This window comes from Gadus chalcogrammus, chromosome 10 (genome assembly GCF_026213295.1).
Source record: "Gadus chalcogrammus isolate NIFS_2021 chromosome 10, NIFS_Gcha_1.0, whole genome shotgun sequence".
Classification (NCBI taxonomy): domain Eukaryota; kingdom Metazoa; phylum Chordata; class Actinopteri; order Gadiformes; family Gadidae; genus Gadus; species Gadus chalcogrammus.
This window is the reverse complement of record NC_079421.1, coordinates 14,138,731-14,152,403: the sequence shown is the minus strand read 5'-3', so window position 1 is coordinate 14,152,403 and position 13,673 is coordinate 14,138,731. Positions and strand designations below refer to the sequence as shown.

The window sequence follows — 13,673 nt, the reverse complement described above, 5'->3', positions numbered from 1 at the left end:
CTCGCTGATTATTGACATTCTATTAAAGGGGCGTCACACATTTGCATACTGCTTGCAGTGCCTTTTTAATACCTCGTGCTAGACAGAATTCGTAAAAAATGAAGTATGTAGGTGAACTGTGTTGTTTGCTCATTTTGTAACAAGTCTCTGCAAGCAAGTGTGAAAGGCAGAGGCAAAAAAATAGGAATTACCATCCTTGGCAAATAATGTGTTGAGTCTAGCATTATTATGACATCTATTGTATTTCATATTTTTTTATGCATGTTTAGGACCCTTATTTAATGCCTTTTTTCATATTTTGCTATGCAGCTCTGAAATTAGGAGCCTTGTATTCCGTACTGTAGCTATCCAGATGAAGATTTATGATGTTATGCATGCAATTCAATATTCTGCAGTCCAAGTACAGAATTACGATGCTATGGATTACGTTCAATATTTTTCTGTCCAGGTAAAGCATTATTTTGCGATTGCAGCCCATAAATCTGGATCTGCGCTTTACATTAGGACCACCTCATGTAAAACAACCACATGGAACGTTGCAGACTCAACCCGGGACGTTGTGTTAAACTCGATTTCTCTAGGGGAGTAATTCCCCCAAATACGGGCACGCTTGCAGATTCACGGTTGTGCGGTAAACTCTGTCACATTCCTTGGTAATTAATTCCCAGTGCAGATGCTGTCGTTGTTTTGTCTTTGTCTGGAGGTTCGAGCGCCACAGAGATTGCTTCCACGCGGGCCGGGCCATGCATGCCTCCTGCTGCCACACAGCCTCCCCTTGCACTGTAATTACATGCCTCCTTTAAACACCCTCCCCGTTCGTCTGTGACCACGGGGACACCAGGCACAGAGGAGGACATGGGGACGGATGGGCGGGTAGCAGACAGGGCGAGACGAGGCTGCCAACGTGGCAGGAATCCGTGCATCACACATTGGGAAGATTGGACATTTAAGTGGGGGGGGGAAAAAACCCAATACTACAAAGCAGAGTTTTAGATAGCCACTGTGCTCCGAGGATGGGGGGGGGGGGGGGGATTGGGTTGGATTTATCCGTAGGGAAGGGGTGTCATGGCTGAATGACATCATCTGACAGCTCGCGCTCGACTGGAGAGAGATGAGGGATGGGTTTTCGGGGAAAGCGTCTCCAGCTAACTTGTCCTGTTGCACTGCAGCTGGTGGGGGGGGGGGGGCGTGCATTTGACGCGCCACACTGCCTGTGCTCCGCAGCCACTACAGCAGAACGCGGGCGGTGTTCAGTCCCACCTTAAAGGTGCAGGCGGTTGACTTCAGTGCCGTTCTCCTTCGGTTGGATGCTTTCCAAATCGAGCTTACGCTGGCTGTTTCCACCGAACTGCCTACGCTACACCTGTAATAACGGAGTGGGCATTGGGAGGGGGGGGAGAGGGGGACGAGAAGGCGTGAGGGGGAGCAAGAGATAAAAGAGGAGGAGGAGGAGGAGGAATAGGACCGTGTGTCTGTTTTAGGAAGGGAAAGTGTACAAATGGGTGCGGAGAGAGCATGCAGTATATGAAGAAAGGATCAAGAGGAGGGAGGGAGGGAGGGAGGGGGGAAGGGGGAGGGGGTGGGGGTGGTTGCAGGGTTGAGATGCAGCAGAGAGCCAAGCAGGCATCCTGGCAACCCGAGTCCTATCCCTCAAACGGGGAACAAGAGGGACAAGCCGTTCCGTGTGAGGAGCTCACTGAGCACTTTAAGGCTCACTGATGGTGCGCCCCTTCTGCTCTGCCATGGCCTTCCAGTGAACTTCGCAGACACCTGTTGGCTGCCTTGTGATTCCAGGACGGGAATTTTGCTCTGCTCTCCTTCATAAGCAAACATCCCCGTTATTGTTCCAATGGCCTCTGTCTTTTCCCGTCCGATAAACCATCAGTCCCATTACTGTGCTTTGAAAACTCCTTCATTGTCTGATTGTCAATGGGATGTTAATGGAGGCGACTGCACTCACAAATCATGCTGTTGAACGTTCCAGAGGTTAAACAACATAAACAGTCCATAAACCCATTGTGGAGAGCATCAGACTTTGTCTAGCTGGTTTCCCCACCATATATCTGCTCCAAGATTAAAGTGGGTTTATGTAATCCAGCCAAAGAGTTTGTGCGTTTCCCCGACTACGCCTTGGATTCATGGCGCCAGCTCAGGGCCCCCTCCAGAAGCCTTTCTATAGAGGTGTTCCTCTCCCACACTGAGGGTGATTACGAGCAAATTAGCTCTTTAGTAATGAATACTGTATCAAGTGGTATGGTAGAAGTGAGAGTTCAGAGTTCACACAGACTCTGCATAGCCCCCCGTCCCCGTCCCCCCGTCCCCCACACACACTTATTGTTTGTTGTACGTCCTGGCACCTGATGTATGCACTTATTGTATGGTGTACGTGCTGGGACTTAAAAAATGTATAGCTTTGTGCAGCATCTTATCCTAGCCATCTTTGTTGTATACAGTCGCGTGGCACTTGTTTCTATTAATATCTTTACTGTACAAACAGTGACATATAGTGTTGTTTCTCCTTCTTCTGACAAATGTACTTATTTTTAGTCGCTTTGAAAAGAAAAAAGCATCTGCTAGATTCCCTAAATGTAAGAAGTGGATCACCAGAATAAAGATTCTGTCTCATAATTTCTTCTTCTTTATCTGCCCCAACAGAAACGCCACAAAGCTGACAATGTTGTGAACAAAAAAGAATGTCAAGGTAAATCCAGTTTGGTCGTTGTTTTGTGCTCTTTTCGGTTTTGAAGATTTAGTCAAGGTCCTCTTAATTTGTCTCTAGGGATTAGGGCCTTTTTTCATAATTGTGTTTGATCCCGCAAGACACAAACCAACGTTGCTGCGAACTTGGTTGTTAGTTACACTTAATGCAACATTTTTATGAGGCAGCAGACACCAAAGGCTGATATGTATTAACCTTATCTGTAGCTTAACATACCTACTGTGAGTGGGGACAAACTACTGAATGCAACAAACCTTGTGATATTTTGACCAATGGGGACACTGACTGTGCTACAAACTAGCAAAAGACTGTGTCGCTTGGCTACACACACTTGTATGTACAAACCCAAAAGGTTGACACATCATACATAACATTCTGCTACTCTTTTTAATAACACTTCGGTTGCAATCACTGTTGGAAGCATATATTTATATTCAGCGTAGCAGTTGGATCGTATGTGATTCTAGTCATCTGAATGGCGCATTGCCCAATCTCTTAAATAATGTGAATGCATTGTTTCGCCTGCCATAGCCTGCCATTCTCCCTGCTCATAATTTGCCTTTATCTTTTCCTGCCACAGTGTTGAGGAATGGTGCCTGGGAGATCGTGCACTGGGAGAAGGTAATGTATCTGACGACGTACTGGCTGAATTATCCTGTTTATAGACCAGACGAAGCACACGTTTCGTGTGATGAAACTTCCTTACAGTGGCGTACCACACACATTTCCTCATCAACATCCAGTTTCTAATTATTCCAGTGTTAATGATGCGATCGGAGGGTGGTGAGTTGCTGCAGGATAGAGGGCAGTTCCAACTGTGGTGTGGGGAACAGCCGGTTTTTCATACCATGGCCAAGGCACTCTGTCTGGAAGCAGGAGGAGTGTTGGAACGCAGCCGGAGTAAAATGTTATATGTAGGAGGATACAGCGCTGAACAATTTAAATGGCTCTCACCCTTTCTCTATGTCTGCCTTTGTCTATCTATCATCATCTCTCTGTCATTATTTCTCTCTCTCCCAGCTCCGCCTTGCCTTGTCTTTCTGTCATTCTCTCTTGCTCTTTCCTTGTTTCTCATTATCTCTCTTCCTTTCTTTCCATCTCATTTTCTCTCTTTCTCTCTCTCACACGATCTCGCTCTCTCCGTATCTCACTTCCGCACTCTCACAATCGCTCCTACTATCTCTGTCTGACTCAAAGGGAGAGAGAGGGTAAACCGAAACAGATGCACGTAGTCAAAGAGGTCTAGGCAGTGTGCTTTAGGAGAGGGTTGAATTCTAGCCCTTCAGTTTCTCTTTACCATATATTGCCATATCAATCTCTTGGCTTTAGTTCCTCATGGTAGAGGAGTTTCAGTTATTTAATCGTGTGAGGCATTAACAATGCAAAGAAGGGGTTAACAAGCAATAATGTAACACTGTTTCAGTCCTTACTCAAATTAAAAATGCAAATTTTTCTGGATTTTTGAACACTTATATAGTGAAGGCTTTTTATGCGCCTCTTCTCACACTGAATTGGGCTCTGTTTCTTTTTAGTGTACCCTGTAGACCGCTCGGCCCCTGAAATGATTAAAAGTGTTCATTTAAATTTGCGTTTGCAACATCAGTGAAGTGAAGAGCTGAAGAGTGAAGAGCTGAGCGGGGTAGCCGGTGTTGTAGTGTTACAAGGTAACCCTATTGCTCGAACAACAATTCATTGTCGTAACACAAAACATCCTTATGGGCTTTTTCTGTCTCACAAATCAGACTTTAGATGGATATCTAAGGTCTGACGGCGTCTACCCCCAGCCTTTCTTCTATAACATAGTAGGACAGCTGGATCCAAGATGGGTTATTGCTTTCTGGGCTTGAAGGATACAATAAAGGTTAGCTGTTTTTGCAGGCAGAAGAAGGCATATTCTCACTCACTGAGTGTCTTTAGGTCCATTCTGCGATCAGGGAATGTGGTTCTGGGTTATGCATTCTTTTAAGGAAACATCATATTGAGTCTTATCATGTTTTTTGTAAATTCTGTTCTACTCCCATGTTATTCCTGAATCATTCAACTCATTTTGATGGAAGTTTTCCTTCCATTTCTGTTTCCAAGGTCATGTGCCCCAGTAACCAGCTCCTGTATTGTTTGCAGGTTGAGGTTGGCGAGGTTATTAGGCTAAATGTCAACGATTACGTTCCAGCGGACACTGTCCTTGTATCGTCCAGGCATCGGGCTCAGACTGGCTGCAGGCATGTGGGGGGGAACGAACGTCTGAACCCCCCATTCCCCAAATGATCCTTATTCTTTCTTCTTGCTCACTCTATCTCACATTTCTCACTAAACAAGTGATGTGGAAACTTAAACCGCGACAACAAAGAAATGATCTTTGTCTCCCAGTTCCATAATCTTCAGAAAACCGGTTAAATATTGGCCTAGAATGCATCACTTGCTTAGCTTGCATAGCTGCGCTAGGACTTTGGGATTAAGGTTCGATCAACCATTTTTGCGTTTGTGAAAAAGCACCACTCCTTCGCCTCTTCAGAAAACATTTGGGCGTGACTTGGCCTTTGATTTTACAACCTGCATTTTCGCATTACATATAATATTTTTCAACATATCAAAGTTGACAAAATTTCAACCTAACACCCAACTGTATTTTGTAACATTTGCATTTGAAGATATTTCAATAGTTTCCTTTAGTTCCCAGCATCCCTACGTGACTCAATGGTTCTCTCATCAACCCTCTCCGAAAGGTTTCCTTGAAAAGGCGAACTCAGGAGAAGCCCTCATGTTTGGATCACACAGGGTTAATCATTTTCTGTCCCCTCCCCATAACGGTTTCTCTCTCTTCTCGCTTGCGATTGGTGCCCGTCCGTCTGGGTCAACGACCAAAAAACAAAAGCTCCTTTTTTTTTCTTTTCTGCTCCCTCCCACCTTCTCTTGTCCTCTTTCTGAATGGCCGTCTCCCTCTTTGTCTCCCTCTCTCTCCCCCTCCCTCCCCCTCCCTCCATGCCCGTGCCATTGTGTGACGGCTGCCATCAGGTGGGCGTTGGGGAGGTAGTTCGGGCGGCCAACGGAGACCACCTTCCGGCTGACCTGGTCATACTCTCCTCCAGGTCAGCAATCCCCCACCACCAACACCAACACCAGCACCACCACCCACTCACAACACACTGGCAGCCGTTGAGGCCACCGTTGGCTCTTGTTGGCGGAACCATAATGGGTATAATGGGTGGGGTGGGGGTCAAGGCAGCACACAGTACTTCAGTCCTATCGATACAATGCGTTCAACTGTAGCCTAAGCCCCGGTCACTATGTGGCCCGGCCCGGAAAAACTAAGTTTTCCCACTCTGGAGCAACGGACTGATTGTCTTGGCAGTAGCCAGACACCGGACTGAGTGCCAGAGGTCACTGACCGCTCCCTTGTATTCCTCCCCGTATCCGTCTCCAGTTTAGTCCCCCGGTAACACCACTATGGTTCTGTTGATTCTGTTATTGTTATCGGATACTTTGGAGTACAAAAGCACATTTGGATGCGGCGCAGGCCCGAGTGAGCTGGGATCAGGGAGGGGCACGTGCTCGGATTGAGAAAGTGCACCGTATTTACCTTTTTTGTGTTCTGTTTAGTGCTGTCCACTCTTTGCATGGCTTTGCTCACAGGCGGAACAAGCCATTTGTTGCAGTCTTGAATGGAGTCTCATATCAAGTGTGCAAAATGCCTAATGAGCGTTGTTTTTTCACCTTAATGCTACATATTGCGACATATATATTGTAGAGTATTCTTATTGTAGTGTGTAACTATTCCAAAAGTATGGAAGTATTGTCCTCATGTAAAGGAATGGGACTGCCGGTGTATTGCAGTGGTTCCAGCAGAGCCCAGAACACTGCTTTCGTTTCATTGCTAATAACAAGATGGTTTTGGAAAGAGCCCCAGAGCCCAATCCCCTTCACTTAAAGGACGTCTCCTCCACCAGTGGCGCTAACTAACCAGCCAGCCAGCTGACCCACTAGTCCATGGGGCTCCGTCTGTTACGATCCCATTGGCCTTCTTTAGGTGTGGCGCTTTTGTGTGCCTGCTACGTCTCCCGCCCGTCCCATCTCTCGCTCTCTCTCTCTCTCTTCTAACAAGATATTTGTTATCTCACTTTATACCTTTTTTTTTCTCTATCTCGCCTGCATGTTCTTTCAGTGGAATGCTGCTGCTTTCTTAGGAAGACAAGGCCTAACTCAGAGCAGCAACAAACAGAGTTGTTTTACTTAGCGGGCTTCATTATTGTTTACTGCCCAAACTGAGCAGGACATCTTAGTACAATAATGGGTAAACAAGAAGAAACCCGATTCCACTACCAACTTGCACACACACTTTTTTGGCAGTGATCGTGGCTTATGCAATCTTTCTTTCAAATCACTGCAATGGAAAGTCTATCTTTGTGTCTCCGCTACATCCTATGAACTGGAGCCACTGTTCTCCATCTTTCTCTCATCCACAGTGAACCACAAGGTATGTGCTACATCGAAACCTCCAACCTGGACGGAGAGACCAACCTCAAAATCAGACAGGTGACCTCACGTGATAATCCCTCCGTTTGCACGTGACACACCCTGCAGTATGCGCAACGCAAACCTACACACACTTTGCTTACTATAAACTAACCATCCTTGGCGCTGATGGGGTCTGATGACGTCGACGCAGGGTCTCCAGGTGACCTCGGAGATCAAGGACATCGACAGCCTGGTGCGGCTCTCCGGGCGCATGGAGTGCGAGAGCCCCAACCGCCACCTCTACGAGTTTGTGGGAAACATCCGATTGGAGAGAGACAGGTGGGGCCACGGGAGGCCCCTGGCCACAATGCTGTGGACTGTGTGTTTTTTTTCCACGTGCATTTTATTTTTTTATTCATTAAGTTGTTTGTAGGGCTTCACGTTTGGAATCCTTTAACAGAATCTTCTTAAATATGGCTTTCCACATCGTGTAGAAAGTCTCTTATTGTTTTATCTCTTCTATGGAGATCTAATTTACAGATATGATTTAATCTAGGGAAATTTGATTTAGATATATATATTCCATATATACTCAATGTATTTAATCTAGGGAAATAAAATTAACATATTCCGTATTGATTTCCTGAATGGGTTTGTTTGCCGACGGCCCTGAAGCACACTCTCTCTCGGCCCGGACCAGATCCTGCTGAGGGGGGCTCAACTCCGAAACACCCAGTGGATCCACGGAGTGGTGGTCTACACAGGACACGACACCAAGCTCATGCAGGTAAAGTTTCACGCATTCGTTGACGAAGAATTATTTTAAAAAAAAATCGGAATTGATTAGTAGTAGAGGTTTGCGAGTGTGTGTGTGTGTGTGTGTGTGGATGATGGCTGGTTTAAGCAGCCTGGCCTGAGTAAGACTGATTGGAATCTGGGGCAGTGTCCAGCCATGTGACTTTAATTAGGGTGCTGATGTTGGAAAAACTGGTTTATAGCAGCGGTTGATAGACAATGATACGTGAGCTGTTGCTCCATGTTTACCATCAGAACTCTCTTAAGGGCGAGTGGTGATGGCTGGTTTAACCTGTTCACATTGATTTCTCAATGCACAACAGGTATGCAGCCTCACCCAGCCCCAGAATCCAATTAGTCTGACTCAGACCAGGTGAGGCTGCTTAAACCAGCCTTCATCCACACACACTCAACAGATGGGTCAAAGAAAAATAACCAATGGGATCACTTATCTTATCTTATCTATTTCACCAAAAATCGACCAAGGTGTAATGATTGTTCATATTACTAGTACCTAGTAATATGAATGTAGTTATTAAGGCCACATTTAATACGTAGCAGGGTATTTCTAGAAACTAATATTTCCCCCCCTCCGTTTTCAAAAATAACTGTGCACACAACATCGTTTTCAAAAAAGTTGTCGTTTACATCAAAACGCATAAATATGCCGTCGAGCCCCATTATAACTATGCCAAACCTATGGGCGGCAGTGTGGGGAGAAGGATAAAGCCATGCAAGCCAATCAGAATCCTCAGAATCAACAACAAAGAATAACACGAGGGTCTTCCTGTAACAAACAAACTGTAAACATAGGGCGCTCATATGACGTTAAGCATTTCCTGGCGCATAATGTGACGCTTCAGAACCTAAAACCCAGTTTCTACCCGTTGACACGACAACACATAACCGCCGTTTTCAGAAATCTCCACTTTTGCCTGAGATTTTAGAAATGGTTGTTTTCTGTGATAAAAACTGCGTTTTCGTGTAAATGAGAGGCCAAACCGCGTGGAAATATCTGCGTTTTCCCTTCGTGATTGTTTGATCTCACAGATCCTGGTCCTGTGACACACGCATTGTTGCTAGCAATCACAGCCTGTATTATTTTTGATTTACACAACTCAGTCTAATTCGCCCATGGTCGGACACACACATGGTCAAATAGAATCTAACCCCAAGTCACTCCCCCTGACCTCATCGCCTTCAAACCCCCATCATCTCCTCCGCCCAGAACTCCACCCGTCCCCCTCTGAAGCTATCCAACGTGGAGCGCATCACCAACTTCCAGATCCTGGTGCTGTTCGGCTGCCTGCTGGCCATCTCTCTGGTGTGCTCCATCGGACAGACCATCTGGAAGTACCAGTACGGCAACGATGCCTGGTACATGGACCTCAACTGTAAGGGCCCTCACGCGGCAAGCGCTCTCTACCTCTATAGATATATATAGATATATACCTCTTATTCCACATATTTGGTCTCACTTGTTCATAACGGCTTAATTCTTTGTCGTTTTGAGTTACCTTTGCTAGTCGTTGATGTGTGTGTTGCTGTCGTTTTTTACGTTGCCTTGGTTGACTTAAGAGTATGTATCGCAACACAAGTGAAATATGTGGCAATGTGGGAATAGGTGAATTCCCTGTAGCTGTAAAAAAATGGACGACGTGTGACACGCATAGACATGTGATGTGAATGTGTGAAAAAAAAAAAAAATGGTTGACTATCATTGCGCTGCTGTTCTGTTTGGTTCCGTTCTAATGTTCTTTTTGATATTTCTTTGTTTTGTTTTTTTATTGTTTTGTTTTTTGTTTTTGTTTTTTAACAGCTCCAGGTAACAACCATTTAAAAGCCTTGGCCATCCGTGAATGACCCTCCCTTACTAACCCCTATCAGAAGCTCTGCCTTCGCTAAGCAAATGAAGCCCCCCTACCCTCGCCCCCTAAATGGTTGCCCTACATTCTAAGGGCCCATGCCATGGACAAGTTCATACCAGGGATCCAACAATAGGTTTCTCCCCTTTCAGCTCTCTCTCTTTTTACCTTCATTTAGTTCCGTTGTTAGTGCCTGATCCAAAACGTGTATCTCTCCTTTCTTCCATTTTTGATTTCATTTATTTTCTCTGTGTGGCACGTTAAACTCTTTGCAGTCGGCAGGGCTCAGACCTCCATCTTATATTTTTTCCTCCCCCCTCTCTCCGTCTTACTCTCTACACGCCCAACACAAACACAACTCCGACAGTGTTTCTCTGCTCTGTGCCTGCCAGGGAGATGAGGTTGTAAGCGGGATGCTTTTCACGGCAGACGGCTTATTTTGTTTGTCGCTTGATATCAAAGTCGCGCCGGCGCCCAAGGGCAGAGGGGGGCGTTGACATTCTCCAAACGCCTCTGCCGGCCTTATTTTCTTGTGTTGATTCTCTAAAAGACAGACGAACACAACAGAGATTTTTTGAGGAACTTGCTACCCGAATCTCACATGGAGAATATATTCAGATTCTCAAATGAATAATGAAATTGTCGAAAGAAAATATGACAATTCTCACTTGAATAATGACATTATTTAAAGAATATAGTTTTAAATTCTCACGCGAATAATGACATTTTTTTAACTATAACTATAAAAAAATTCACATACATTTTTTTAAGAATATATAAAAAATCGTACACGAATAATGCTTTTTTTAAGAATAATATATTTCATAAGCCCATATTCGGTCCTTATAATGATATAACACAAGGAAATGAAGGCACCATTCAGCGGTCTATACGTTAACTAGACGGGTTAAAGGTGAGTGCTTTAATCAGCATGTCCTGATGAAGCTCTGAACACCGGGTTTACAAAGTGCTTATCGTGCCATCCTGCCCCATTACGTGTCTCCCAATAGCTCTGTCTAGGAAAGATTGTTCTCTGATCAATTCAAACTTGTTTTATGACTTACATTGTTCCTTTTTTAAAAAGAGAAATTATAATAATTCGATCATGAACATATGTATGCATACATATATAGTTTGGCTTATCTCAATTCACGCCAAAGAAGGCATTAGCGTTAACCCAGATCTGAAACAGGGTGAGAAAACAATGATGAGGTAACCGTAAGTCATAATCCAGGCAGCCATTTTGAGACTCTTTTTTTATTTTGTAATGAGCGGGGGTTGAGACTCTGTCCAGAGCACATTTCAAACCGGTGAGAAAAGGGAGAGGTGTCTTCAGCCTATACATATTTCATATTTTATACATCTGTTTTTAACATACACAAACATGTGCCCACATTTATTTTTTAACGATAATGATTATGACACATGTAAAAGAATTGAGTCGAATCAGGATCAGACAGCCTGGGATAATGGTTAACTGTCACACATCAAAACACCATGGGTCGGTTAATATTCACTCCTGGTTAAGGGGAGAGTAGACGTATCCCGCTACCACCAGTCTACACTGGAATGACTCGCTCGTACACAGCTGAGTACAGAACTGCTTGACAGTTGCAATGTATGTCTATCCCCCTGGGGTCTTGGATAGCTCTCTGCAGTGCTGTGATGTGCAGTCTTTTGCTGATATAATATTTATCAGCTTCCCTGACGAAGTGTAGCGATCGTTCGATTCAAGTTCAGCATTTTTTTGGTCTTTGCTGAAAGTTTGTTTGATACCCATGAAGGTCGAAGACTCTTAAATGTTCTCGCCTTCAGTGTCAATGATCTCTGAAATGGAAGTAAGCCTACTTATTTAAAAAAATATATATTTTATACTCCTACCTCCCCTCTCATCTGACTAATTAACCAAGCTGGCCGTGAATACTCAAATACCTAAACACTCACTAACACCGATGCATGTCACAGGTTGCTGTGGTTTTGATTGACCTCTTCATTGGCAGCAGCCTTTTTAAAAAGACATCCCATGCATTAAAAACAATTTTAGCCAAACAACCTAACCTTTTTTTATTGGGCGCCACAACGCCAGCTACAACGCAGTGTTCCTTCCGCACACACCCGACTGTTTTCAACATGATCCAGCTTCTCTTTTCCCACTCGTCGTTGGTTGGTTGAGAATGTGCTTTGGACTGAATCTCCCTCCTTTTTTTGTATTGACAGCATCCCTTCCCTCCCCACCACCGTCTGCCTCTAGACTACCCCCCCAGCCCCCCCCCCCCCCCCTCCTCTTGTGCTGTTGTCCATCCGGCCATCTTCTGTGTGCCTTTTTATTTTTTTTATCATTACGTTTTTTGCAATCATTCTGTCATGCGGGGTGGACTGTCCCCTCTCAACCGCAATGCTAAGATGAAGTCTTGGGGTTGATGAAAGGTAACTCTTGCACATTCACCGCAAGCCGAGTCAAAAAGGTAAATCACATCACTCCCCTCCCCTACCCTCTGTTGTTTGCGTGTTCACGTGTGTGTGTGCGTTCGTTCGTGTGTCGTGTGCGCGCGCGTGTGTGTGTGTGTGTGTGTGCGGGTGGGCGGGGCTGTTACATGTCTCCCCCAATCACAGAATGAGGGCGGGAAGCTGCATCATTTGCATAGTCATCCGTTAAGACCATCGCCTGGATCATGCTGGATGCCAAGGCTGCCGCTGCTGCTGCTGCTGCTGCCGCTGCTGCTGTTGTTGTAAAAACATGACTCGTGACATCTCCCATAGCGAGATCACAGTCGTTTTCTGCTACTTTAAAACCCGTGGGGACTCGAGGGCTAAAAAAAACCAAACCAACAACCACTAAAAATACAACAGACTTCACTTAAATTGGTTGTTGAGAGGATTCGGTTGGGTGGAAGCGGAAGGTTAATCCCGGCTAATGGACACCAGTTTCTTTTTGCGATGATGCTGTACATTAGCTGGGAGTAGCTTTGGGCGGTTGTTCTGATTGTTGTGAGCGACTCAGCCGGTGCCCCCCCCCCCCCCCCCCCCCCCCCACCCCTCCTCCCACGGAGGCCAGGACTCACTGGGCCTCCTGTGTTGTCGCTCTCTCTCTGTGTCCTCCGCTTTCCCCCCCCCACCTCTCGGCAGACGGCGGCGCGGCCAACTTTGGCCTCAACTTCCTCACCTTCATCATCCTCTTCAACAACCTGATTCCCATCAGCCTCTTGGTCACGCTGGAGGTCATTAAGTTCATCCAGGCCTTCTTCATCAACTGGGTGAGCGAGGCGGCGTCGGAACGACGACTCACGCGGATGTGTTTGGTTCTGTTTGAGTTAGTCTCACCGCTCGTGTTGAAATCAAGCAGTTGAAATTGAAATCTTTGACCGTGACCGGGATTTATGTAGTCATGCATGTTTAGCTAGTTAGGCTAGAGGTCAATTGTAAGTTCTAGCTACTACTTCCGGCATTCTCTGTAATGCCTTACTGCAATTCCTATCTAAATGGAGCCCGTCAATTCACAGAAAACTCATATGAATGTTGTTTGGTTTGCTGCTGGTTCCAGGACACTGACATGCTGTACGAGCCGACCAACACACCTGCCATGGCTCGCACCTCCAACCTCAACGAGGAGCTTGGCCAGGTAATCCACCCGTTCATACCCATCCTCCTACCCATCGGTGGACATTGAAGTCTAGTGGATAGTTTATTGATGAGTGTACAAAATACATTACGATACAAAACCTGAACTTGGTTGTAAAATGTCCAATGTGAGATAGACATTTACAACCTTTCGATCACAGTTGATCTAAAGGTTATTTTAGTAATTTGGCAGAGATGTACGTTTTTGAAACAGGACTAAGAAT

General features: G+C 45.4%; 1 protein-coding gene across 2 annotated transcripts in view; it reads left to right on the top strand.

Moving 5' to 3' along the window:
• Positions 1-13,673, top strand: part of atp8a1 (ATPase phospholipid transporting 8A1) — a 103,170-nt gene that overhangs the window by 22,803 nt on the left and 66,694 nt on the right. For both annotated transcript variants that reach the window (XM_056600066.1, XM_056600065.1), the window contains exons 5-13: positions 2,656-2,701; positions 3,300-3,340; positions 5,732-5,805; positions 7,180-7,249; positions 7,383-7,510; positions 7,847-7,958; positions 9,195-9,360; positions 12,958-13,085; positions 13,373-13,450. In XM_056600066.1, coding sequence (XP_056456041.1) covers positions 2,656-2,701; positions 3,300-3,340; positions 5,732-5,805; positions 7,180-7,249; positions 7,383-7,510; positions 7,847-7,958; positions 9,195-9,360; positions 12,958-13,085; positions 13,373-13,450 — 843 coding nt within the window. The remainder of the gene's footprint in view (positions 1-2,655; positions 2,702-3,299; positions 3,341-5,731; positions 5,806-7,179; positions 7,250-7,382; positions 7,511-7,846; positions 7,959-9,194; positions 9,361-12,957; positions 13,086-13,372; positions 13,451-13,673) is intronic.